The sequence below is a fragment of the Gracilinanus agilis genome, chromosome 3 (genome assembly GCF_016433145.1).
Source record: "Gracilinanus agilis isolate LMUSP501 chromosome 3, AgileGrace, whole genome shotgun sequence".
NCBI classification, from domain to species: domain Eukaryota; kingdom Metazoa; phylum Chordata; class Mammalia; order Didelphimorphia; family Didelphidae; genus Gracilinanus; species Gracilinanus agilis.
In genome coordinates this window covers 86,592,576-86,619,373 of record NC_058132.1, presented here as the reverse complement: position 1 = coordinate 86,619,373, position 26,798 = coordinate 86,592,576, and the positions used below count along the sequence as shown (strand labels likewise).

The 26,798-nt window shown below is 39.3% G+C and overlaps 3 protein-coding genes and 1 pseudogene across 3 annotated transcripts in view; 2 read left to right on the top strand and 2 right to left on the bottom strand.

The window, feature by feature from the left end:
• Positions 1–5,304: 5,304 nt before the first annotated feature.
• Positions 5,305–6,270, top strand: LOC123238641 (olfactory receptor 688). Its single transcript, XM_044665847.1, has one exon. It carries the CDS (start codon positions 5,305–5,307, stop codon positions 6,268–6,270), a length of 966 nt encoding a protein of 321 aa, XP_044521782.1.
• Positions 6,271–9,996: 3,726 nt separating this feature from the next.
• Positions 9,997–13,378, top strand: LOC123241090 (annotated as a pseudogene).
• Positions 13,379–17,054: 3,676 nt separating this feature from the next.
• LOC123238640 (olfactory receptor 52B2-like) lies at positions 17,055–18,276 on the bottom strand. The gene is made up of 2 exons (XM_044665846.1): positions 18,268–18,276; positions 17,055–18,008 (listed from the first exon to the last, which is right to left on the bottom strand). The coding sequence occupies exon 2, from the start codon at positions 18,000–18,002 to the stop codon at positions 17,055–17,057; it is 948 nt and encodes a 315-aa protein (XP_044521781.1). The 5' UTR covers positions 18,003–18,008; positions 18,268–18,276.
• An 8,051-nt stretch (positions 18,277–26,327) lies between these two features.
• The window catches only part of LOC123241089 (olfactory receptor 52B2-like), a 2,419-nt gene continuing 1,948 nt past the window's right edge, over positions 26,328–26,798 (bottom strand). The window contains exon 3 of the mRNA XM_044668795.1: positions 26,328–26,798. This exon is cut by the window's right edge and continues 3 nt beyond it. Within this exon, the coding sequence (XP_044524730.1) occupies positions 26,328–26,798 (471 nt within the window).

Genomic DNA, 26,798 nt, shown 5'->3' with positions numbered 1-26,798 from the left:
GGCGGTTTGAGTGTACTACAAGGATAAGTCACTAATGTGATATACTAAAAAAAAAAAAAAACCTAATATCTTGAACTGCATTGAGAAATACAGCTTTCAAGAAGAGCAGATAATCTCTTTATACACTTTCCTTGTCAGACCTCATCCAGAGTTCTAAATTCTGGGCACCAACATTTAACAAGTATTTTGAAAAACAGGAGACTCTCCAGAGAAGGGCCCTCAGGATAATGAAGGGTCTTATATATTTATCATATGAAAAACAGTTGTTGCAACTAAACATGTTTAGCCTGAAGGAGTCAGGAGGACCATGATAGCTATCTTTATTTAAAGAGCTGTCATGTGTAAAAGGGATCAGACTTGTTCTATTTGCTGCCACAATCCTCCCCACCATAGGACAGAACCAGAAGCAAGGAGTGGAAGTTAAAAAAGAGACAGACTTGGACTGGAAAAACTTCCTAATAATTAAAGACATCCAAAAATGAAATGGACAACTTCAGCAATTGGTTCTCCATCCTTGGAGATCTTAATGCAGAAACTGAATGACCACTTATTAGGTGGGTATTACTTTAATGTACAGATGATATATTCAATGGCTGCTAAAGTCCCTTTCAGCTTCTACTTCTCAGATTCAGAATTCTAAGCATCACCCATATGTTTTAGGTGCTGTTGGTTAAATGCCAACAGCTTAAATTTCCTAACACATCAGCTAACAGATGAGCTCACTCTGAGATTGGAAACACAAGTTGTTTTGGCTCTTTTTAGAGATCTAATCATTCTAAGTCTTAATGAAAAGCTAGAAAACAAACTCATTACTCATCACATTAGAAAACACATTCATCTCACTTTTCTTATTTGCCAGGAAAATTGTGATGAAATGTTCTTTCCCCTACTATTGGTGGGAATTATTTGGGAGTTATAACTGTAAGTGAGCTATCTATTGGCAAGTTGTGATGGTCTTTGGGCAAAACCATTCCTTGGTGTAGTGATAGAAGGAATGATTCATCCATCTGAACCTGGAGAAGGGGAGAAGGAGATGTTGGAACAAATGTGAAATATTTTGCTAAAAATGACACATGCCAGTGACCCACACTGGCAATTACTGAAAGTATAGCACCCAAGAGTATATGGGAAGAACCAGAAAGCATCAAAGAGCTAGACATGAAACAGCCAATGAATGCTTCAGCTAAAGCAGATTATAACTGCCCCGTGGAACATTTCCATCTGGATATTTCTTAGAAATCTCGAACTCAACAAGTATAAAACAGAACTTATTATTTTTCCAAAAAGATATAATATCCCTCTTCTAAACTTGCTCATTTCTGTCAGATGTCACCCTTTCGGTCACATAGGCTTGAAACATCTCAGACATCCAGAACTCTACAATTTCCTTCATATATATGCCCACATGCAAGAAGTTGACAAGTCTTGTAAATTCTATCTGCACATCTCACACATCTGTTCCCTTCTCTATCTACTCATACCTGTTATATGACTGTTATAAGATAATGGATGGCACAAGTTCCTCTGCTGGTATGAGTAGCTAAAACTGAGTGGGTGTGGAAATCCCTAGGTGTAGCACCAAGTTGTGGTAGTGAACACTAAGGACCCCACAGGAGTATTTGTGAATAAACTAATACACCCAGCTTCAATATAACAGTGTCTCAGGAATAAGTGATCAAGTAAAGACACTGTGGGTTAGATCACACACCTCCTTTGACTACTTATCCTGGCTTCAATGATGGATAACCCTAGTGACTGAGGCTAACTTCATTTTGAGTAATCCATCTTCCTTTAGATACCCAAGGATATGTTTGATAATCCTTAGGGTAAAAATGACATCCACCTAAGTAAGTTTCAAGATTTAATGATAACAGACTTAGGGAAAAGGAAAACAGGGAACTGAAGGAAAGAGTTATAAAGGGAATCCATGGCTAAAGCTACAGATGATCAGGTGATATCAAATCGAAGGTAGTCAAGGTTTGAGATTAAGAGTTGAAGAGGTTTGCATTTCTCAGTTGCAACCTGGCCAGGCCAGGCTGCTTAACCTGAACGAGATTGTTTGATGGTATTTATATTGATTCTTCTTCGATGATCATTTAATTAGGATATATAGTATAGAGTCACATAGAAGTTGAGGGTATGGTACCTCCCCCAAATCCCTTCTCCAAATTGAGAGAGCTTTTGGTTCAAAATCCTGCTATTCATAGTCTGGCAGCAACTGACTTTTGCTCTTCTGGCTCATGCCAGGCTTGACTGATTCTAAGTTTCATACTGCCAAATGTCAGTCTTTCTACTCTCTATTTTGCATAGCAGAAATGATTTTACACACCACAACTATTCTAGTCCAGCTCATCTCCAAACTCCTGGACCACCACAATAACCTTTTTTAAAGCCCTTACCTTCTGTCTTGGAATCGATACTAAATATTGGTTCACAGCCTGACTTTCCACCTAGTTGCCCCTACAATAACCTCTTAATTGGACTTCCTGTCTCCAGCCTCTTCATTTTCCAATCCATTCTCTACCAAGCTACCAAAATGGCATGACTAAAGCAGAGGACCCACCAACTCATTCCTCTGTTCAAGAAGCTCCAGTGGCTCCCCATTGCCTCTTGGATCAAATATGAGCTTCTCTAGGGATTATAGTCCTTCAAAATCTGGCTACAGCCTCACTTTCCAAAAATCTTACATCTTATTCCACTTTATCTTGTTTCTCATTCTTCTCATATAACATTCCATCTCAAGTCTGCCCTTCTGCCTGGAATGAACATCTAACAATTCATTTTAGAATCCCTAGTTTCCTTCAAAGCTCAGGTAAAGTGCCTTCTATCTGATAGCTTTTCCAATTCACAATAAAACATACTTACATACACAACCCAGGGCCTTCCCTGTGAAACTATCTGATATTTACTTTATCTATCATTTGTATCGGGAGCAGCTAGGTGGCACAATGGAAACACCTAGCTTGAAGTAAGGAAGACTAAGTTCAAACATGACCTCAGACACTTACTAGCTGTGTGACTCTGGGAAAGTCACTTAACCCTGTTTGTCTACATTCCCTCACCTGTAAAATGAGCTGGAAAAGGAAATGACAAACCATTCCAATATCTTCGCCAAAAAGAAAATGGAGTCATGAAGAGTTGGGCGTGTCTGAAACAACTGAATAACATTTGTATTTATTAATAGGTAAACATGTTTCACCAATTGAATGTAAGCTCCTTGAGGGCAGAAACTGTTTTGGGTTTGAATTTGTATCTCTAATACCTAAAATAGTACCTGGCAAATAGTAGTCAATGAATGCATGTTGATTCACTGGACCCTGAACATGAATTTCCATGCCAGGGATTACACTATTCCTCATGCTTGGAATCCCCTCTTCATTTGCTGAATTCCTTTCCATCCTTTAAAAAACAAATTAGATTTCTCTTCCTCTAGAAAGTTATCCCCAACCTCCCTGGTTAGTAACAACAGGCTTCACATAGTGCATTGTTCTATCATTCTCTAAGGTAGTTAATTGTGTGTCTAAGGTTTTTTTTCTTATTCCCTTTCCTAAACTATTAGTTTCTTGAGGGAAAGAACTATATATTTCAAAAGTTCATATTCGCTACCCTCCCCAGAACCTTGAAAAGTAACCCACATTTCCCTCTCCACAGAAGTTACTTGATAAACCCCTGAAGTGCTCTCCATGATGCTGAGAGCATTCATTTCCCTGGAGAACCTAAGATGTTTAATAAAAGAAGCAATCAGAAACAGACAGCACCTCTGAGCTACTGAATCAAGTAGAAAATGGAAACTTGAGGCACAAGCAGGATCAATGTTGAACCAGGCCATCTCCACTGCACTAGACTCTAGTTGATAGCAAGAGCTAAGGTAAGATTCCTCCCCAAATCATAAGAAGTCTAAACCCAGCAGGTTTGGTCATAAGAATAAAATCTGGATGTTGATGATTTCTTAGTATGAGAAGACAATACTACCCCTTCTTATAATTAACTCCTACAAGGGTGAAGACTGGAAAAGGATCTTCTTACTATGTTTTCCTATGTCAGTCTTTCCTCTTCACACCTTAACTTCCTCTGCTTTCTCAGTACCCCTTAAACTGCATCTTTATTCTCTTATAATTCAATCTCTTCACAATTACAGTAAAAGGGGGCTAGATATCAGGACAGAAAGAATGACATTCATCTTTTTGGCCATATTGAAAAGGATGGCAAAGTTCTTAGCCAAAGAGATAATGATATCGGTAACTCAAAGTCTCTATAATACATATTTTTTAACCTGGGAAATCCATGGACCTTGAAGGTAGAGTTCTGCGGACTTGAATGTAGAAAAAAATCTTTGTTTTCACTAACTGCTTACTGAAACTTAGCATTTCCTTCAATTATTATTTTTAAAAATATATTCTAAGAAGATATCCATACATTTTATCAGGTTGCCAGTGGAGCCTATGACACAAAAGAAATTAAGAACCCCTGTTCTAGAATTACAGATTTATGCACACATCTAAGAATCCCAGACCCAGGAGATACTTAGAAAAATCATTGTGATAGCCCCCCATTTTCTAGCAAAAAAGATCTAAACCTTCCAGGAACAGAGACCACTCTCCTTTATCCATCAGAAATATAATCCAGATTTTTTTTTCCTTCCCAGACAAAGTAGGTTCTTCCTGATATCTACTATCATCTCTTCAGATTCAATTAAAATCAACTGGTATCCATTAAGCCCCACCTATGTGAAAGGCATTATATTTTATACTGGTTGTACAGAGAAGAAATAAGGCATATAATCTGCTATCATAGATTTAGAAGAAAAGACATCGATCTGGATAGCTTCTTGATACAAGAGAAAGTCTGATGAGTTCAAAGAGTGCTAAGGAAAATTTTGAAGAGGGAAAGATTACTATCCCCAGCATGTAGCTAGGGGGTAGGCATTATTCAGGGAAGGCTTCCAGAAGTAGATGGCAACCCAATAGGATTTTAAAGGAGGGAGATTCTGTCTACACAGCTGAGAAAAAAATGTTCTGCGTAGCTTGGGAGACGATAACAAATATTCCTTCAGCCTTTCTCCCTTGTTTGTGCTCTGATATTTCTTAAAAAGACTTTTCTAATCATTTCTGTTTCACTCATTTAGAGTCCTTCCAACATCGAGAGAAGTGAATGTCATGTACAGATATGAACAAGTGAATCCTTGGGGAAAAAAAGAAGCATGTCCTTCACCTCCAGTCCTGATGCCATATCTGTTGTTCCAGCTATAGATTTTTTTTGTATTCCCTTTACTTTCAGACAGATATTAAGAAGACACTTCAAGCCATGATTCCTGTCCTCAGTACCCCAAACAGCTCCCACCTCCAGATTTCTGAATTCATCCTGATGGGTTTCCCAGGAATCCACAGATGGCAGCATTGGCTTTCTTTTCCCCTGGTATTGCTCTACCTCTTAGCCCTAAGTGCCAATTTCCTCATCCTGCTGACTATATGGCAGGACCTCACATTGCACAAACCCATGTACAAGTTCCTGGGCATTCTTTCTGTAGTGGATATAGGCCTGGCCACCACCATCATGCCCAAGATCCTGGCTATCTTCTGGTTCAATGCCAAAACCATCAGCCTCCCTGAATGTTTTACTCAGATATATGCTATTCACTGGTTTGTGGGCATGGAATCAGGCATTTTCCTCTGCATGGCTTTTGACAGATATATGGCCATTTGCCATCCTCTTCATTACCCTTCCTTTGTCACAGATACCTTTATCTTCAAAGCTGCAATGTCAATGGTGCTCAGAAATAGCCTGTTAGTCATGCCGGTGCCTGTGCTGGCTGCCCTGCGCCATTATTGCTCACGAAATGAGATTGAACATTGCTTGTGCTCTAACTTGGGTGTCATCAGCCTGGCCTGTGATGATATTACAGTAAACAGATTTTATCAGCTGGCCCTGGCATGGGTCATGATTGGAAGTGATATGGCCCTGGTCTTTTCCTCTTATGTACTGATCCTATGCTCTGTGCAGAAGCTGAATTCCCCTGAAGCCATTTCAAAGGCATTAAGTACATGTAGCTCCCACCTCATCCTCATTCTCTTCTTCTACACAGCTATTGTTGTGGTGTCTGTCACACATTTGGCAGGGAGGAAGTTCCCCCTCATCCCTGTGCTACTCAATGTACTGCACAATGTCATCCCTCCAGCCCTCAACCCCATGGTATATGCTCTCAGAACCCAGGAGCTCAGGGTAGGCTTCCAGAAGGTATTTGGGATAGGTAGAGAAATGTCCAGGAAATAGCCCCCATTTGTGAACCTCCTGGGAGTGGTGATTCATTTCCACCAATTTTTTCAGTCCTCAATTCTAACTGGTGAATAAAAGACACATAAGGAAATACAGTAGTAATAGTGCTGGGCATGGACTTGTTCCCCTTCTAGTCATGCCACTTGTTTAGCTAGTGCCTAGAGATGACTGACAGGATTGTCAATGCAAATGATGCCTGTAGGGAAGCTGTTTATGAAAGGCATCAAGAGCTCTATAAATACTGTTTTACTATTGCTAACTGCCTTTGTAAAACTATAATCTCAACTATTTGCAAAGTAAAGTAAGAGTTCAACCTGGATTCTTCACTACAAGCAGCCAGACATAGATTTCATAATTAATTAATAAATTTATCAGCAAACATTCATTAAGTTCCTACTGTTGTCAGGCACTATGCTAGACACTGGAAATGCAAAGACAAATATAAAATAGTTTCTGCCCTCAAGAGGCTTCTGTTCTATAGGAAGAAGCAAGATATTTTCCTTTAGTATATATATAGGCTAGATTAGATGGCTATAATGAGGTACCTTCCAACTCTTCATTCTGTGATTCTATTTATATATAAAATATATACTAAGTAAATAACAGGTTAATTCAAGGTAGTTGCAGAATGAGAGGCACTAGCAGTAGGTGGGAGAATCAGAAACTACTCAGGTAGAAGGTAGTGTTTGTACTGAACTTTGGAGAAATGGAGAAAAAAGAATGATGTGAAAATATAACACATTCTTCAGAAAGAGAGCCAATCTGTGCCAAGCACAAAGACAGGATATTGAATGTATTTTACAGGAGAGAGTAAGCTAGTTTGTCTGGGTCACAGAGAGTTCTGGAAGAAGTCTCTAAGGGTAGGCTGGAAACAGATTGTAAGGGATCCTGAAAACCAGACAGAAGAGCCTGACCACTCAATGAACAACTTTTTATTCAAACCTTTTAGCCAGTCAACAAGCACTTATTAAATACCTATTTATTATATGTCAGGTACTGTGTTAAGCACTGGGGGCAAAGAAAAGCAAAAAACAGTCTCTGCATTCAAGGAGGACACAGTTTAATAGGGAGACAAACAAGAAAACAGCTTTGTACAAATAAGATGTGAATTGAAATCAAGAGAAGAAAAGCATTCGAATTAAGGGGGATTGGGAAAGGCTTCTTAGAAAAGGCATTGCTGAGCTAAAACTTGAAGGAAGCCAGGGCAGCCAGGCTCAGTTGTAATCCCTTTGAGAAACGGTATGATATAGTGGAAAAAGCAGGGAACCTGAAATCAGGAGCCCCAGGTTTGAACAATGATTCTGACATTTACCATGTGGGTGAACATGAGCATGTCATTCAATTTCTCTAAACCTCTAAACCTAAGACTACCTACCTCATCACAAGGTTGCTATTGAGAAAGTGTTTTGTACATCTTAAAGTGACATATAAATGCAAATCGATGTTATTTAGAAGAATTTACACAACAGATTCCCTTCAGAGGTCCCATTTTTCCACCACAGAAATCACTGCTATTTGTGATGAATAATCCAATAAAACAAATGCTCTCTGATATGGCTCAGATTACAGTCATTCTCTACAATGAAATAAAATGATCTAATCGCATGTCATCTGCAAAGCACTTCTCTAATCTTGAATCCTTGGTCCACGGTCCCTTGTCTCAAGTCTTTAGTGCCTCAACACTTAAGATTCAGTTGGAGAACTTAAAGGGTAGAAAAGAAAAAAGAAAATATCGTGGAATCGTTGAAAGTCAAGAGTCAATTCCCTGCCCAGCTGAGGAAGAAGTTTCATAATGAGAGAGTGGTGATATAGATGTCACAGAAAAGAGATATAACAAGGTTTGTTAGATTAATGAAAAATAGATTTGTAGTTAAAAAGACCCTGGGAAAATCTGTCAAAAATATATTAAGCAGGGGCAGTTAGATCATACAGTGGGTAAAGTACCAAGCTTAGAGTTGGGAGGACCTGGGTCTAAATCTGGTCTCAGATATTTCCTAGCTATGTGACCCTGGGCAAGTCACTTACCCTCAATTGCCTAGCCCTTGCCCTTCTGTCTTAAGAATTCATACTAAGGAGCAACTAGGTGGTTCAGTAAATAGAGAGCCAGGCCTGGAGATAGGAGATCTCCGGAATCAAATCTGGCCTGGAGCACTTCCTAATTGTGTGACCCAGGGCAAATCATTTAACCCCAAATGCTTACCACTTACCACACTTCTCCCTTGGAACCAAAACTTAGTGCTGTTTCTAAAAGAGAAAGTAAGGGTTTGGGTTTTTTTTAATAGTTGTTACTAAGATAAAAAGTAGGGATTTATTTTTTAATATGTCAAACATAAAATCATTCTGTGGCTTTTTTTAACCAACCCAGACAATTCTTTAGAGAGAAAATCTTCTATATTATATTCATGGCTATCAAATCTGAAGTCCTAAGCGTTGATTCCTTTTGTAAGGCTTCTTTTTTGCCAAGCATCTATTCTTATTCTTCAACTACTTGTGTCTGTTGGAAGTCAGGGAGACAATGTGTGTTCTGCATTTACAGAGATGCTATTAGTAAAATGGAAATGTACCACACAGAAAAATCTGGCATGATATACACTCCCCAAGAAAGCTTGTGTTTTTTGGTTCTTTGAAACCATTACCTGAGTGTGTAGGAATACAAGTCCTTCATTCAGACGTTGGAAGCAGGTCTAAGTTTAATAACCTAGAGGACATTTGAAGCTTCCTCATTCCCGCCCCTTAGCCTCAAACAAAGAAGAAAGCAGCCCCACCATGAGGAATACAGTGGTCAATGGGACCAAATGAGGGGAATCTAGTAGTTGCTCTTGGTGAGATCAAGAAGCATTCCAGTCCACAGCTTCTTTCTTCCCCTATTTCCTTAGAACAAACTGAAAAAAATTCTCCATTTTAAATCTCCCTTCACAATTTTCATTCCTTTTCTCTCAAACGGGTGGACAAGAGGTTTTGAGGGGAATGAAGAGGGAAACAAGAATATAATCAAATCAAACTATAACATTATTGCAACCCATTATTAAAGCTTGGTTTTGTTGTTTGCCTGTGTCCTGTGCTAGCTAATTATAACTAGGTGGTAGCACCCATCCTGGAGCCAGGAAGACCTGACTTACTAGTGTTATATTAAAAGGAGGTCACTACTATCTTTGATGTATATGAAGATGATGTATAAAGAGATGATAAGATGGTACTTCTCTTTTATAACAGTTGCCCAGGCAGGATCCTTCAGGTCAAAGTGATTTATCCCTTCAGGGCCCAACTGGGGTTAATTGGTATTAATTATTGGGCTCTTCAGCTGGGATAACGTTGATAATCTGACTGCATGACTCCCTTCCCAAAATAAGCTTTGGAAACCAATTCAGGAAGGTACTTTAAACTTGAATATATTTGGTAAGAAGGATAATGGTAAGGATTGAGGTATTAGGAGACCCTACTTTAAATTGCTACTAATGAATCTCTAACTGCAGGCAAATGAAGAATCAAGATGATAGCTTCCCTCTGGTCCAGCCTGGCCAGGGCTAAACCAGAGTAGGTAAACTGCTGTGAAATCTTCAGCTTCTTCTTCCATAGATCTTAAGCCTTGACAGTTGAGATATATTCACCCTTTCCACCCTCTTCTTCTTCTCCTGCCCACTTCCCGGATCCCTCCCGGGCCCTGGGAAGCCTAGCTAGCTAAGATGATGAAACTCCTAATATCTAGGGGCAGTAGACACAGAGATGGTGGTCAAGTACAAGTTGATAATGGTACAGGAAACACAGGAGGAGCTTGCAGGGTAGTGTTTGCAAGTCCCTATCATCAAAGACCAGGATCCACACTGATCTCTAGCCTCAGGGCAGGTAAAAGACCCCAGAACCTCTGCCAGGGTTCTCAACTGCTCTCTCTCCCAGTCCCGCATGCCTCTCTGGGAACATTCTATCCAACTGACTTATCTGTCAATCAAAATTGAACTTCAAGCTCCCAGAGATTCAATATAACACTAGACACTTATTAGCTATGTAACTGGGCAAGTCACTTAACCTCTGCCCAAATGTCTTTATCTTTAAAATAAGAATAATATTAGCACCTAAAACTCAAGATTGTTGTGAGGATCAAATGAGATAATAATTGTAAAGAACTTAATATGGTTCTTGGCACATAGTGAAAATTATACAAATGTTAGCTTATAATTATTATTACTTAATAGTAATAAATCACAATTCCATTAACAGTGGATTTTCTAATCTTGTGTAATTGGGGGCTTGTGTTTGAGGATGTGAAACTAATCCATGGGGGAATGGGGAGAGGGAAAGTTTAAGTAACTTCTATGGAAAATGAGATAGGGAATCAATTGTGAGTTTTTTTAAACTGCCTTTCTCCAATAAGGCAAACTGAGTTAGATGACATGAATGCATAAAGGATCTAATCAGTATGTTTCTGAGGCTTCTTCCAACTATGTTCAAGTTGTACTTCCAACTAAGTACAAGTTTAAGAACAGAGGAAGTGAATGATAGGAGTAATCTAGGATTCATTATGTGGCAAGAGGCAAGTGGTGAGAGAATAAGGGGGCAAAAGATTCAAAAGCAGAGAGCCATATAATATTGAAATGGTTGACTATTAGGTTGAGATCAGAGAGGGAGGAAAGTGAAATCAGACAAGTATTAATGGCCTGACAAACTATTGGAGGGTGGAGGGATTATATACTTCAGTGAGGGCAAAGACTAGGTTTTGGAGGGGAAGCATAGAGAAAAGCACACAAATAAAAGGTTATGGACAGATAAGGAAATGTCAGTTTCTAATTAGAGAAGTGAAACAGTTATGGGTGATGGTGAGGTGCTGAGGTGGAGTAAAGGAGAGGTCATGGGATTTAAGGAAGCTGGGGAAATGAGATGCTTGAAAGTTTGAGGAAGTTTCTTTGTGGACATTAATATTCCATAATAAAAAGAGGGGGGATTAGGGGAAGAAAGGAAAATAGAGAGTCAGGTGCTGAAATACTTGAAAAGTAGGGAGAATAAATAGGTTTTGTTGTTCAGTCACTTTAATGGTTTCTGACTCTTCATGACTTCTTGAGGGTTTTGGCAAAGATCCTGGAGTGGTTTGCCATTTCCTTCTCCAGCACATTTTACAAATGAGGAGCTGAAGCAAACAGAATTAAGTGGCTTGCCAAGGGTCACACAGCTAGTAAGTTTGAGGGCAGAATTGAAGATAAGTCTTCCTGACATCACTACACCACAGAGATGCCTCAGGGTTTCAGGCTTAGGGGCAGATAAATCATCAAGTCACAGGATAATTACTTAGATCTAATGGATGTCATGTGTTTCCCCAATTTATTTTGCAAGGGATAGTAAATTCCTGACTTTAAAAAGGAACATCAAACCCCCTCTATCAAAAAAGTTGGGGCAGCCAAGATGAAGACAACTGAAGGGGACAGAAACATTCTTGTTTTGATATAGATACTGAAGTGAGGCTATGCCTTAAAAGGCAACATTACCTTCTTACCTTAGAACACTGATCTCTCAGACAAGATATGTAGATGATGTGTAAAACTCAAACATTTGGCACATGATTTTTGAGTGGCAATGGAGCAAATGAAGAGATGGCCGGGTTCTTAGCACTAAAGCAGCCAATGGAGTTCAGCTGCTGCCAGTGCTGCCTTAACCCTTTGAGGCCAGAAGAACCCTCCAACATATATCTGGACAAATATGTCAGGGATGAACTTTCCATTTGGGAAGACTGAGGCAGGGCAATGATTTGCCCGTCTCTTCTCTTCTAACTCATTGAACAAGAAGAACATATATAAAAGCCAAAGCCTATCTGTTCTTTAAAGTTTGTTTACTTTCCTGTTTAGTTAAAATTGAATGACGAATTTTAAAAGTCATAAAAATGTCTGATTTCTACATGTTTCATTATTAATAATAGATTATAAGGAAGAGAGGCGATAACCAATTTGCAATATGTTGTTGGGAGGTTTGGGCAGGGGAAAAGAAGAGAAAGACACAGAGATAGAGACAAACAGGAAGACAAGAGACAGGAGAAGCCCCACGGGCACATCGACACCGCGAGCCACCTTCCCTTCCCGGGCGGCCAGCCACGCTTCGCCCAGTGTGGTAAACTTAGAGATGCGCCTGGGCTTCTCCCGGGACGTGGATGGGCCGCCTGTTCAGTATGGCCAGGCTACCAGCCCGAGCTCAGAGCACAACGCTAGCACTACGCTTCCATCCAGCTCCACCGCTACGGGCACATAAGCATGAGCATGGCTGCCTACCACGGGGCAGGGGCCTTTTTTCGCTACATGCGGCAGTCCATCAAACAGGAACTCAATCTGTAAGAGGATTGAGCCCGAGCAGTCGTCCAACCCCAAAAAAGTCCTGCAACAAAACTTTCAGCAGCATGCACGAGTAGGTAATTCATATCACGGTGGAGTACGTTGGCGCCCCCTAGAGCAGTCCAAACACATCTGCTTTTGGGAAGTGTGTCTGAGAGAGGGGAAACGTTTCAAAGCCAAATACAAACTTGTAAACCACACCCGAGTACACACGGGGGGGGGCGGTAGAGGGGGGTTGGGGGGGGAACCCTTCCGTGGTCCCTTTCCTGGCTGCGGGAAAGCGTTTGCCCGATCAGAGAATTTAAAGATTCACAAAAGAATTCACACAGGTGAAAAACCATTGAAGTGTGAATTCGAAGGCTGTGATAGGCGATTTGCAAATAGCACATGCATGTGCATACTTCTGATAAACCTTATCTCTGCAAAATGTGTGACAAGTCCTACACTCATCCGAGCTCGCTCAGAAAACACGCGAGGGTCCACGAATCGCCTTTCCAAGGATGGCAGCCTTCTCCAACCGCCAGTTCACGTTACGAAACTTCTACCCCACTCACCGTTGTATCTCCTTCCACGGAAAACCAGACCATGAGCTCCCTTTCTCCATCTTCTTCAGCACTCCATCACCCGTCTGGCCACAGCACGCTCTCGACAAATTTTAACGAATGGTAAGTTTGAAAAAAGAAACCAGGAAAAAAAATACAAAAACAAAACCCTATTTAAAAGACTCCACAAAAAAATAACGAATTTTTTAAGACTCCACAAAAAAATTTAACTGCGAATCAAAACAGAACCCCATACACAAGCCCCTATAACCTTATTTTTTTTTTAATCTGCCAGTAGACCCAGGAGTGCACAAAATCAAGAATCAAACTTTTTTTTTTTTTTTTTTTTTAATGAATTGTGTTTCTGAGAAATGACCTGGTAAATGAGGGGTAGAAGAAAACAGGAGAGGTTGCTTGACCAAATGTCATCTCTGTAGGGCTGATGATTCCAGGTCTTCGTTTGATGGGGCTTTTAGGACATTGACCATTTTTCTTCTGTAAATACAGAATTATTAGCATAAAATGTACTGTTTGATGTTGTAAATAGTTATATCACAGCTGGATCAGGAGGAGGGATCTGTGGAATTGTGGTCTTTACATATTGGGGGGAGGGGAGGGTTCGCCAGTGGATGGAGGGGGCGGGAAGGCAGAAATTCAACTATTTGTACTGAATGGCAAGAATGTTCTAATAAATATGTGCCACAATGTGAATTCCTTTTTAGGATTACAATCCAAATGCCGATCTAACAGAATATTATTGATGTTAATTTTTTTTTTCTATAAAGTGCAAACATTCCATCCCCAAGCCCAGTCTAAGTACTGCAGTACAATATTGTTACAGTCCTGTCAAGAATTTATGTAGTACAAGCCTGGATCTCTCTATGTGTGGAACTGTTACATTTGTTTATGTAAAGTGATATTTTAAAAAAAGATATAAACTATATCTGCCCATTGTTTTTGGCAAATACAACAAAATGTATATACTGCCCTGCCTAATTTCCATATTTATCCGAATGTAAAGAGCTGGTTATACATATTACAAATATTCAATATTTATGGATAGAAGAACTGGTATGTAAATTTTAGTTTACAAAACTGGTGACATTTTGTGCCTTATTAAAGAATCTTAAATCTCAAAAAAAAAAAAAAAAAAAAAGGAAGAAAGAAAGAGACAAAGAGAACATTGATTCTTTGTAAAAAGTTGCTGTGATTTTTCCTGGCCAAGGGCTCCAAAATGAACAGATTAGTGATTTTTATCTCTAAATTTCCAAAGTGAAGAGGAAGAAGTAAAAGCAAGACTCTAATTTCCCTTAAGCAAAATATGAGCTCAGTAGTAATTTCTTTCTGGTGGATGGTTGGAAGAGTTTCTACAAAAGGCCTTCCTTATTGTTCTACTGTTCAAGAAGACATCATTGTGGAAGGATAAGGGGAATGGCAGGAAAATACTGGAAGAATCAAAAGAAAAAATCCATGATTTGACCTCTCCTGCAGTAGCCCAGTAGGATCTTTTCATTTTACACAAATAGTCTCTTACAGAGACACAATAATAAGAGTGTAGATCTGAGAACTAGGAGACCTGTTTTCTAGAGGCAACATGATCGCTTCTCCGCCTTTTGGCAAAGATCAAGGGTAGTCTAGAGGCAATATGGATTATTCTACAATCTGCTGGATTTGGACACAGGAAGACCTGGGTTTGAATCCTACCTCAAACACTTCAACTGTGTGATGCTGGGCAAATAACTTTATCCAGGGCTCAATTTCTTAATCTGAATGCATGATATTTATATCCACATAGGTTTGCATAAATGCAAAGATGAAACTCACGGGTTTGATAAATAGATATGACCTGAGACCTGGCCTATCTCTGTAGAGAAAAGTCCAGAGCAACACCTATGTTACACTAGCCAGTGGGGCAAAGGGCAGAAAGGTCCCAGGAGCATTCTTTTCTCCATATATTAGGTATATATCAAGTTAGAATTCTATCTATCTGCTTCCTTCGGATATCTCAATTCCAGGGATATAAGCCTGCCTCTAAAAGAAAAGCTGTGATAGAGGCCCTGTTTCCAAGAATAGTGTCACAGAATTTCAAAGCTGACAGAGATTGAGGATACCATCTAGTCCAAATCAAACTGAAAAAAAAAATCCCTTCTACAGAATCCTCAATGAGTGACCATGCAATCTTTCCCTGAAGATTTCTAATGTGGAAGAATCTACTCCATTCCAAGGTAGCCCAATTCCTCCTTTGGATAGCTCTAATTGTTAGAAAGTTTTTCCTAAAATCAATTCTAAATTAGATTGCAATTTTCGCCCATTGTGACAAGTTCTGCCTTCTAGAGCCAAGAACAAGACAATCTAAGTTCTTTAAATATTTAAGGATAGCTATCATTTGCCCCAAGTGTCCTCACTTCTCCAGGATCTAGTGTGCTAAGTTCCTTCAACCCATCCCCCCATGATTCTGAGGCTCTTCACCATCCTTTTACCCCCCTAATACTGGAACATTAAGCCCAGGATCCTAGTCTCCTGGGTACACGTTGGGTAAAAGAGTGAAGATGTTAGAGGACAGAAAATGTATGTCTAGAAGTACAAGTCAGAGTACTTGATGCTGTAGGGTATCTTAGCTGCACATGTAAGAAAATCTCCCTTTGGTGTAAACCATGGCATCCCTCTTTTCTTTGGATTCTTTGCTTGAATTGCATCAAAGATTATATGTTCATCTATTCTAAATCAACTTTCCACACTAATTGACACCTACCTGAATCGTGTTTTCCCTTGAGAGGTAGGGTTCTTTGTGATCTCCCTTTGGCAGAAGGATGATCACACACAAAATGTGTCTCAGTGATAAATAGCATGTTCAATCCTTGTAAATCTCTAGTCTCAGATACACATCCCTTCAAAGAAAGATTCTTCATTTGCTTCTCTTCTACTTCCTCTGAATCCTCTCAGGAAGCAACTTAGAGCTGGAACATCTTCCTTTCCAGCCTGGCCAAACTCACCACCCCACTATTACTACCATCAGGTCTACTTCCCTTTCTTATTCAGTCTCTGAAATTAAACTTGCTTTATAAAATCTTCCAGAATTTAAAAGAAGAAAGGGAATCTTTTCCCCTGTTCCCCTCCTTTGTCCTGTATTATCCTCTATTGTCACCCCTCCTCTTCCATAATGCAATAAGCTCATCATGGATGTCACATAAGTTGTCTTCCTCTCTGTTTTGTGTGTTTATTATTATTCAGTATGTTCAACTCTTTGTAAACTCATTTGGGATTTTCTTGGCAAAGATAATGGAATGGTGTGCTCTTTGCTTCTCCAGCTCATTTTACACATGAGGAAACTGAGGTAAATCAGGTTAAGTGACTTGCCCAAGGTCATTCAGCTAATAAATATATGAGGTCAGATTTAATTTAGGATGATAAATACCTTCCTGACTTCATGCCTGGCTCTCTATCCACTGTCCACCTAGCTGCCCACAAGTGTGTTTGCTAATTGTTTCTCATTTTATTTTCTTTAGATCCTCCAAAGTTCATCTTTGTTTTTGCTTATTTCAAAAGCTCCCCAAGGGCCAAGAGAAGGAATGATTTATTTGTTATTCTCTATGAACATCACCAAACACAGAAATCAGATTATTCTTCTGAAGACAAAGATAATAGTAACACTGCATGATGTTTGTTGCATAATGCTTTAGGGATTGATGGTGATAGTAGAGACAGTGACGATGATGATTTGGTATATGAAACTTATAGGGATAAATCCTTAATCTCTCAAGAACTACATTGGATTTTGCCTCCTGACTTTTTATATTTTGAAAACATCTCTCTAGGGCAATAAGTTTTATGTCAATCCACTATTTCTTTGGTATCCCACCAAACCTCTACTTCCTTCATAAAATCTCCTAAAAAAGAAGGCCACCAAGAGTTTATCCAGACCATGAGCTCCTTACCCCTTGGCCATGATGGAGAACATGTGAGCCATACTGTCCCTAATCTGCTTGGTCTTTGCCCCATAAATGATAGGATTGAGCATGGGAGGGATAAGAACATAGAGATTGGCAAGGAGAATATGGACATGATGGGGGATATTCTTGCCAAAGCGGTGAGTCAAGAAGGTAAAAAATGATGGAATGAAGAAAAGTAGGATGACCCCAATGTGGGAGCCACATGTGTTGAGTGCTTTGTGCCTGGCATCTTGGGAGGGTAATCTGAAGACAGCACGAAGGATCAGGGTGTAAGATATGCCAATAAGTGCAACATCAACTAATACTGATGCCATTGGGACTGAGAAACCATACCAGATATTGATGGTAATGTCAGCACAAGCCAGTCGGGCCACACCAATGTGCTCACAGTATGAGTGAGGGATGATATTGGTCCTGCAATATGGCAGCCTCTTAAGCAGGAAAATGATAGGAAATATTGTCCCAATGCTCCTTCCCCAAATAGCCAGGGAAATTTTCCCAATCACTGTAGGCGTTAAGATAGTTGTGTATCTTAAGGGAGTACAAATGGCCACATATCGGTCAAATGCCATGGCCAGCAAGATCCCAGATTCAGCCACAAAAGCAACATGTATAAAGAACATCTGGGTGATACAGGCATCAAAAGCAATCTCCCCAGCACGGAACCAGAAGATGGCCAGGGCCTTGGGCACAGTAGTCGTAGACAGTAGTATATCAGTGCCAGCCAACATGGAAAGAAAGATGTACATGGGCTCATGGAGGCTGCGCTCAACAAGCACAACAAGGATGAGAACACCATTACCCAACACCGCAGTCATGTACATGAGGCAGAAGGGAATAGAAAGCCAGATGTGGTAACTCTCAAGCCCTGGGATACCAAGCAGGACAAATACTGTAGGATGGAAGACAGTGAAATTGTTTTTAATCATAGTCAGCTTTGAGATCCTCTGCAGAGACTGAAAAAGAATAAGACGATGAGTAAATGAGATGAGGGTCAGACAAAATTAGAATGGAGTACAGTTAAAAAAAAACCTGAATTTCAAGACGTTATTGTGCCTGAGATGTAACAAACTTGTTTATGTTGTATTTACAATCTAATTTCTCAGACTTTTCCACCATACTCCCATGTCTCAGTCCTCCCTTCTCCCTACCTTTTAGCTTTCTTGTGTGTGTTGTTTTCTCCCATCAGATTACATGATCCTTAAGGGCAACAATTGTCTTACTTTTTATATTTGTATCCTCAGCACTTAGCACAGTGCCTGGCACATAGAAGGTACTTAATAAACATTTATTGGCTAACTATTGACTAAATAAGTGGACAACCATTGAGGTGGCGGTCCATAAAGATGATTGTATAAGAAAATAAAATTATACCATTCCATGAAAGAATAATTGTAACCATAATCAAACTATGTCATACATAGAATACTTTTAAATTTGTAAAATTCTTTCTCATAGCACTTCTCTGAGATAATTAGTTTAGCACATGAGAAAACCAAAGCTTAAAGAGATTCAGTGACTTGACCCAAGACACACCACTAAGACCAAACATAGTCAGTACTCAAGCCCATCTTTTGACTTTAGGACGCAGCTATCAGTCCCAGGAAATAGGAGGGGAAAAAAGTGCATCATGCAGATTAAGATTTCACAAAGGAAGAAAGAGAAATCGATTTAGGCAGATTCCCTAGAGGCTAAAAATATATTTGTCTGCTCACTTGAAACCTAAGTTTTATGCATCTTATTCTTTTCCTTTTTCACTTATTTTGAATGACTTTTGCCCAACCTTCTATTAGTAAAAAGTTGTTGTTTAAAAAAAAACAGATATTCTTGATACGGAATACTACACAAAAATGTCAGACTGTTTTGATATGTTGTTTAGTTTCATTGAATTTTTTCTCTTTTTCATTCTTTATTAAGAACTCCCCCACAGAGGGAAAGATGAAAGGAATACATTTAGCAAATGTAAAAGACAACAATAAATATTTTGATATGTTAGATTCATTTAGGTTTTTTCCTCTCTTTTTTATTCTTTTTTTAAGAACTCCTCTCCTAAGAAGGAGAAGTATGGGGAATACACAGGCAAATATAAAAAGATAATAAAAATTATTTTTAATTTAATAAACTGTTGGTGACAGAACCTCAGAGTTGGAAGGGATCTCAGAAGGCATCTAGTCTAATTTGTATCTGAAGAAGATTCTTATTTTTACCCACACAAACTGCAATTTAATTCAACAAACATTTATTAAGCACTATTTCTAAAGCACAGTAGTGGGCATTAGGAACACAAAGACAAAAACAAAGCATTCCTTGTTGTCAAAGAACTAACATTCTGCAGAGTAAACCCACATGGACACAAGTAATTAATAATAATAATAATAATAATAATAATAATAGTATTTATTATAGTAAATTATAAACAATAATATTTATAACACACTTACTTTGTGCCAAACACTTTGAAAGTATGATCTCATTTGATCTTCACAACAGCCCCTGGAAGTAGGGGCTATTATAATTCTCATTTTACAGATTGGTAAACTGAGGCAAACAGTTTAAGAGAGCAACCCAATGTTTCATAGCTAGTGTCTTATGACTGGATTCAAACCTAGGTCTTCTTATAAGGTCCTTTTTAGCTCTAGCTCTAGATTTCCATGCCCCTATGTATTATAATCCAGCTTCAAACTCTATTTATAGTCATCTTATTCTTTATTCTTCTCACACACTCTATAATTTGGGCTTCTAGTTGATCTCCAAATTCAACATTCCATGTTGGTCCCCAAGTATTTATACAAATTGTGTTTTGTGCCTACAATGTGTTCCTTCCTCAGTTGTGTCCCTTGTGAGTCTTTATCATCCTTGGAAACTAAATCAAATGCTAATTCCTATGTGAGGCTTTCCTTGACCCTTCTCTTAATTGTTAGTATATTCTACCACTTCAAAATACCTTTGAAGCTAGGTGCTACAGTGGCCAGAGAGCTGGTCTACATCAGGGTTCACTAGAAAAATTAGCCTCAGATACTTCCTGTCTGTGTGATCCTGGGCAAGTCACTCAACCCCCATTGCCTAGCCCTTACCACTCTTCTGCCTTGGAACCAATACATAATATTGATTCTAAGGTGGAAGGTAAGGGTTTAACAATATTAGGGAATGTTTTCAAGCAATATTATGTAAAAAAAAATTATGGCCTCCCAATTGTAAGAGACAGAATCCAACATAGATGGATCACAAGTCTGATTTTCAGGTCAGTTCTCATGGTCTTTCTTGATAGGTTCCTCCTTAAATTTGAAGAAAAGAGATAGTGACATAAGCATCTGCCCCCTCAAAAGGCTTTGGAACATGTAAGAGCTTCCCTCCTCACTTTTTAGGAATATCATTCAGAAAAGATAACTCTAGGAAATCACAAAAAGCCCAGGGAAAACATGCACTCTGTACCCAACAATTTTTGCAAAAACTTACCCCAATTGCAATGAGCTGCTTTTTGTTTGATACAGAAAGCTGTATGTATCAGGGAGTGTGACATGAAATAGAGGAGCATTTATCCTTCCTCTGACAAAATCTCCAAGGGGCACATAGCCAGAAGGGAGCCTCTCACACATGTCTCTAGGGAAACTCCAGCCTAATTGAACTGCTGGAAGTTTCTGGCTGAACTGGTCTCTATGGATCAGTCACTAAAGAATCCATTTATCTCTTCTCTTCATATAGATGTGTCCTCATTTCCTCTACCAGTGACTCTAAACCCCCAGATAAGCTATAAATGGTCTTGAGGTTGCTATAGTGGCCAGTTTGGAGGATGCCCAGCCCTATCCCACACAACAGATCTCACCAAACACAAACTTATATGTGGAATCCTAGCAAGAAAAGAGTATTTAGCCAGCCCAGCCTTTCTTTGGCCTAATAATTTTCAGTCATAAAGTCAATTTTGACTGGGAAAGATGATACCATATCTTCAAAGATACAATTACCTTAAGTCCCCTAGAGTTGGAAAATCTTGAACCCCCTAAAACTACATTACACAAAACTCCTTTCTGTATTACCCACAATCCCTTTTGCTTTTCCTATATGTGAGTCTTTAAGTTGTTTGTATATAGTTTCTGTTCCCTCCGTCTTGCCTCTCTCTGCCATGTGAGTGGCTTGGGTAAGTGCTGCCTGTTTTCTCTAGCTCTCTAGTTAAATATTAATAAATCTTTATAAATATAATACTTGGAGTAATGGATATTAATTTTAAAATCTACAGTCCTATAACTGCAATCAGCATGATGCCCTGGAAAGAGAATTAGATTTGGAATTAGAGGACTTGGGTTCGAATCCTAGCACTCCTTGCCTGACTTTGAGTGAGTCCTGAGATACCTAGGTTACACAGTGGGCAGAACACTGGAATTAAAGTCAGGAAGACCTGAGTTCAAAACCAAAAGCAGACATTTACTAGTTGTGTGACCCTGGGAAAGTCATTTAGCTTTTTCCTGTGCGCAAGGGGAATAATGATAGTACCTACCTTCCAGGATTGTTGTGAGGATAAAATTAGGTAATATTTGTAAACTGCTTTGGCAATATGTGCTAAATATTATTATTACTGCAATATTTGGAAGTGGCAATGGCACTTAAGAGGATGAAGTAGGGAAGAACAAATTGGCCAAATTAAATATGGATGGAAAAGTACCCAGGGCTGAGAGGTTATTAAATGTTCTCAGGAATCAGTTTTCAAAATATCCCCAAAGGAAAAGTAATCCAAAAGAAAGGAAAAAATCAGAACAGTACTACTGCCAAAATAGGAACCAAATAATAGCATTGTACTAGTAATTGATGCTTACATAGAGTTGGGCTTTTTAAAAAACCTTTACCTTCTCTTTTAAGATCAGTACTGTATATTGGTTCCAAGGCAGAAGAGTGGTAAGGGCTAGGCAATGAGGGTTGTGACTTGCCCAGGGTCACACAGCTAGGAAGTATCATATGAGGTCAAATTTGAACCCAGGACCCCTCATCTCTAGGCCTGGATTTCTATCCACTGAATCTCCTAGCTACACCCCAAGTTTTAAAGTTTGTAAAGCACAACTTCTTTTAAGCTTCAAAACAGCCCTGAGACAGACATGTATATAAATACTACAGGTTTTATCATTCCTTTTTCTTGGATTGAAAAACTAAGACTCAGAAAGATGAATTAACTGTAAGGAGTAATATTTCTCCAAAAGAAGATACAAGAAAATCATCGGTGTTATATGTGGCTATTATGCCTACTAGAGCAGCTAGATGGCATAGTGAATAGAGTGCCAGGCATTGAGTCAAGGAAGGTTCATCTCCCTGAATTCAAATCTGGCCTCAGGCATTTACTAGCAGTGTGACCCTGGGCAAGTCACTCAACCCCATTTAGCCCTTAACCCGCAGTTTCCTCATCTATAAAATGAGCTGAAGAAGAAAATGACAAACCACTTCAGTATCTGCCAAGAGAATCCCAAATGAGATCACAAAGAGTAGGACATGATTGAAAATGACTGAACAACAATAAATGCCTACTTTCTCATCGAAATCATAGGATCATATATTTAGAGCTGGAAGGGACCTGAAAGATCATGAAGGCCAATTCCATCCTATTATAAATGAAGAAAAGAGGTTTTTACTTGTCCAGGGTCACACAACTATCAAGTGTCTCAAACAGGATTTGAACCCAGGAAAGTATTTCTGTCTCAGGGCTCTATCTCTTATGCCATGCTGCTTCTCTTCAATTCATTAATAAATTCAGAATCTTATTAATGTGGGCATTCCTATCCATTCCTTCTCATCCTGTGCAACTCTTGCTCATGTCTTCTCATAAACTGCCCATGGGGTCTATCCAAAGATCTAATGTCCACCCCCCAAACCTTTTATTGTTGTTTAGATGGAAATGGAGCATGCAGACTTTCCACCAATTATACTTCACTTGCTGCATGATGATATAGCACTTCTGTTTTCAATGGTGTATCTCCTGATGATCATCTTCTTTAAGCTACGTCTTCTGGGTGATTCTTCATCAGTAATATGTTGCAGACTATGTAATATAATACACCTCTCCTCTTCCCTTTAAGTGACCCACAAATTTGATCCTAGGGAAACTGTATATGACTTGTAGCCATAGAACCTGCCTGAAAGAACACCCAAGCATTCATATCATCAAATGAAACTGTTACCTCAATGGGGTGACTATTCTCTCTAAAGATGTAATTATTTCCATGTTGCCTACCCTATGCAACTGTTGTCTTCCTGCTTCCATTGTCTACATCAGAGAGTCTACCCAGTGTGCTAGACCTGCCTTACTTTCATTTGACATCACAATGATGCCAATGGAGCATTACTGAGCTTCATCACTCTTCCCACGTCTGGCTCTATGCTCATTTTTGCTCATTTATTTCTTGGATCACACCATTTGTACCACTTCAAAATTCTTTGTAGTGTTTGACGTGAGAGGTAGTCCCTGTCGACGTATTTGGCGTATTCTACTGGTACAATCCCCACATGAATTTCAGAGCAGGTACAGGGATTGTTTCCAACCAGCTTACTGCATAAAGAAGAGACCTTCATCCGGTTGCTAACCTGGATCTGAGAATGTTTACAAAGGGCACTAACTATGACTCAGCCTAGGCAAGGACTTCTCTAAGCCACTGGGTGGGGAACAAAACCCCAGACCTTATTTTCTCACTTTGACTGCTCCCCTATGGCCCAGGACTGCATAACTCTAGTGTTGCTTCTATCTCTACCGTGTCTATTTTATGCTCTAGGGGTAGTAGTAGTAGCAGCAGTGGTGGTGATGATGGTGGTGGTATTAATGGCGCTTCTCCTATGTGGATTTTGAGGCCAAATTCTTTTGAGTGATTATAGATCTAATTTTTGAGGCTTAATCAGAGAAGTATTTAAGCTAGCTTCCTCTGAAAGCACTTAAGCATCAAAATGGAGAGAGGATGACCAACAGAAAAAAAAACAGCACAGAAAAGTTTTCTTAAGACGTGTGTGATTCTTTTCCCATCAGTAACAGCCTGTGTTTATCAGGGAGAGAATTCCAAGTCACTTTATCCTCCCCGACGAATAATGCTAAACCTCAGATGCCTCTAGAGATGAAGGCCTAAAACTGAGAGCAGCAAGATAATCAGCAGCTACAAGACCAGTGGAGAGGAGCGACAACACCGACATGGCAAGCATATGCTATAAATTGGGGGTAATTCCTGGCACATGACAAATCTCAGCCAAACTCAACTAGTTACCATTCCTCACACACAACCCTTTATCTCTGTGCCTCTGCACAGACCTCCTTGTGCCTGTGTGAGGTAAATATTTAGGGGATTTCTAACTCCATCCATCTTGGAAAGATTCAACAAAGGACTGCCAGCATCTGGCAGTCAGCACAGCATCCCCAGTCCTGTCCACCGAAGGAGGAGCTGAGGTTACAAAAAGCCACCAAAGGACACTGAGTCAGCCTCTTTGCTTCTGTACTCCGGGCTCCTGCTTTTCTCTGAGCTCTTCTCTCATCTTGTAAATCTAGCCTGGCTGGCTGCAATGGGGGATTGGATTTTTACCTGAAGTCAGAAAGGCTGAAATATATTTCTTTCTTCCTTTCTCTTTACTGATAAATGTTTATAAATCTAGTAATAAGCGTCTAGATAAATTTTTTAAACCCTTGCCTTCTCCCTTAGAATCAGTGCTGTATATTGGTTCTAAGACAGAAGCGTGTTAAGGGCTAGACAATGGGGGTTAAGTGACTTGCCCAGGGTCACACTGCTGGGAAGTGTCTGAGGCTAGATTTGAACCCAAGACCTCCCATCTCTGGGCCTGGCTCTCAATCCACTGAGTTACCCAGCTGCCCCATCTAAATCACTCTTGATTAGAGAAATACAAATTAAAACAACTCTGAATTACCATCTCATACCTATCAAATTGAGCAATATCACAGAAAAGGAAAATGATAAATGTTGGAGGGAATATGGGGGAAATTGAAGGTTGAGGGAGTGCGAGATGCAGAATGGGAAGAAGGGAAAAATTTTGGAACTTAAATTTTTAAATGAATCTCAAAAAATTGGGGGAAACAAACTATAATTATTTAAAAATTACTTACCCTGCCCGGTGGCACAGCAGCACCCTAGGCTTAAAGTCAGGAAGACCTGAATTCAAATCTGGCTTTAGACCTGAGTTGACTTTTAAAGAAATTTTTATTGATGTCTTTTGTTTTTATGCTACCTAGTTTTCTTTAGGAACATTGCTAGTTGTGAAATATATATAGCTGATATATATCATAGCTGATGGGCCTTACCCATAGTATTCCCAGTTTGTTCCACAGGTTGTTAATATTTATGAAATAAAACTGTTGCCCCCAATTTCTTAGACATAGCATTGGTTCATAAACAATTAAGAACAATCAATTTAATATATTACACCATACCAAATAATTTGCAATCTATATGAAATGAAAAGCATTCAAAGTATAGACCAAGGAGAAATCAAAACCGGAGGGAATAGGGAGAAATAACTATGTCTCATCTTGATTATCCAGATGGCCACCAGAGTTGTCCAAAAGATGCTTTTATTGATTCTATAATTGTTCTCTTAATAGTTTTATTGATTAAAACAAAAAAGATCACCTTATTTATCTGAGAAAAATCCACTGAACACTAAACATAAAAGAATAGAATTGGACTTCATTCTAAGTCTAGTTCTATTTGACCTCCATCAAAAAAACATGACCAGGAGAAAACAATGACAATACTGACAATAATAATAGCCAACATAATATGAATGCTTTGAAGATTACAAAACATTTTACATGCATTGTCTCAGTTGAGTGCCACAAAACCCCTATATAAGAGTTTGTTAGATGATACTAATCAATAAGCATTTATCAAGTACCTGCTTTGTATCAGACACAGCTATAGGAAACTGGGATATGAAACCATAAATGAAATAATCCTGGCCCTCCATGCATTTCATTCTGTTGATAGTAATCCTGCAGATTGTTATCATCCCCATTTTAAAAATAATGAACTGAAGTTCAAAGAAGTTGTATGATTTGCCGAAGGTCACATAGATAGAAAGGGTATAAGCAGGATTTGAATCTAATTCTTTTGCTAAAAAGGTAAAGATTCGTATGATTTTTTATGTTATTTCCAAAGCAAATCCAGGTATATAATAACTCTTAATCTCTTTGAACGGGGAAAAGCATTATACAGAAACTGTACAGAAGGGCAGACCAGGGAATCTTAGGGGTAAATTTTCAGCTGAAGAATGTAACAAAGAAGGCATCAGTCCAATGAGGAAGAGGAAAAACATTTCTTGATCCCCATGAAGAAGTGAGCCACAGCTTCTCTAATCTGCTTTGTCTTCACTCCATAAACAATGGGATTAAGCATGGGAGGCACCACCACATAGAGGTTCGCCAATATGATATGTACATGTCGTGGAATATTGCGTCCAAAACGATGAGTCAATAAAGTGAAGAAGGATGGGACATAAAACATGAGGATGACACAAAGGTGGGAGCCACAGGTACTGAGTGCCTTGTGTCTGGCATCCTGAGAAGGCATCCGAAAGATGGCATGGAGGATCATTGTATAGGACACTGCAATGAGCACCACATCAGTGATCACCATAACAATAGGGACAGAGAAGCCATACCATATATTGACAGTGATGTCAGCACAAGCCAGTCGAGCCACCCCAATGTGTTCACAGTATGAATGGGGAATCACATTGGTCCTACAGAAGGGTAGCCT

What these genes read in the sequence shown, in the direction of transcription:
- LOC123238641 (XM_044665847.1), top strand. Translation starts at nt 5,305, where the DNA reads ATGATTCCTGTCCTCAGTACCCCAAACAGCTCCCACCTCCAGATTTCT.
- LOC123238640 (XM_044665846.1), bottom strand. Translation starts at nt 18,002, where the DNA reads ATGATTAAAAACAATTTCACTGTCTTCCATCCTACAGTATTTGTCCTG.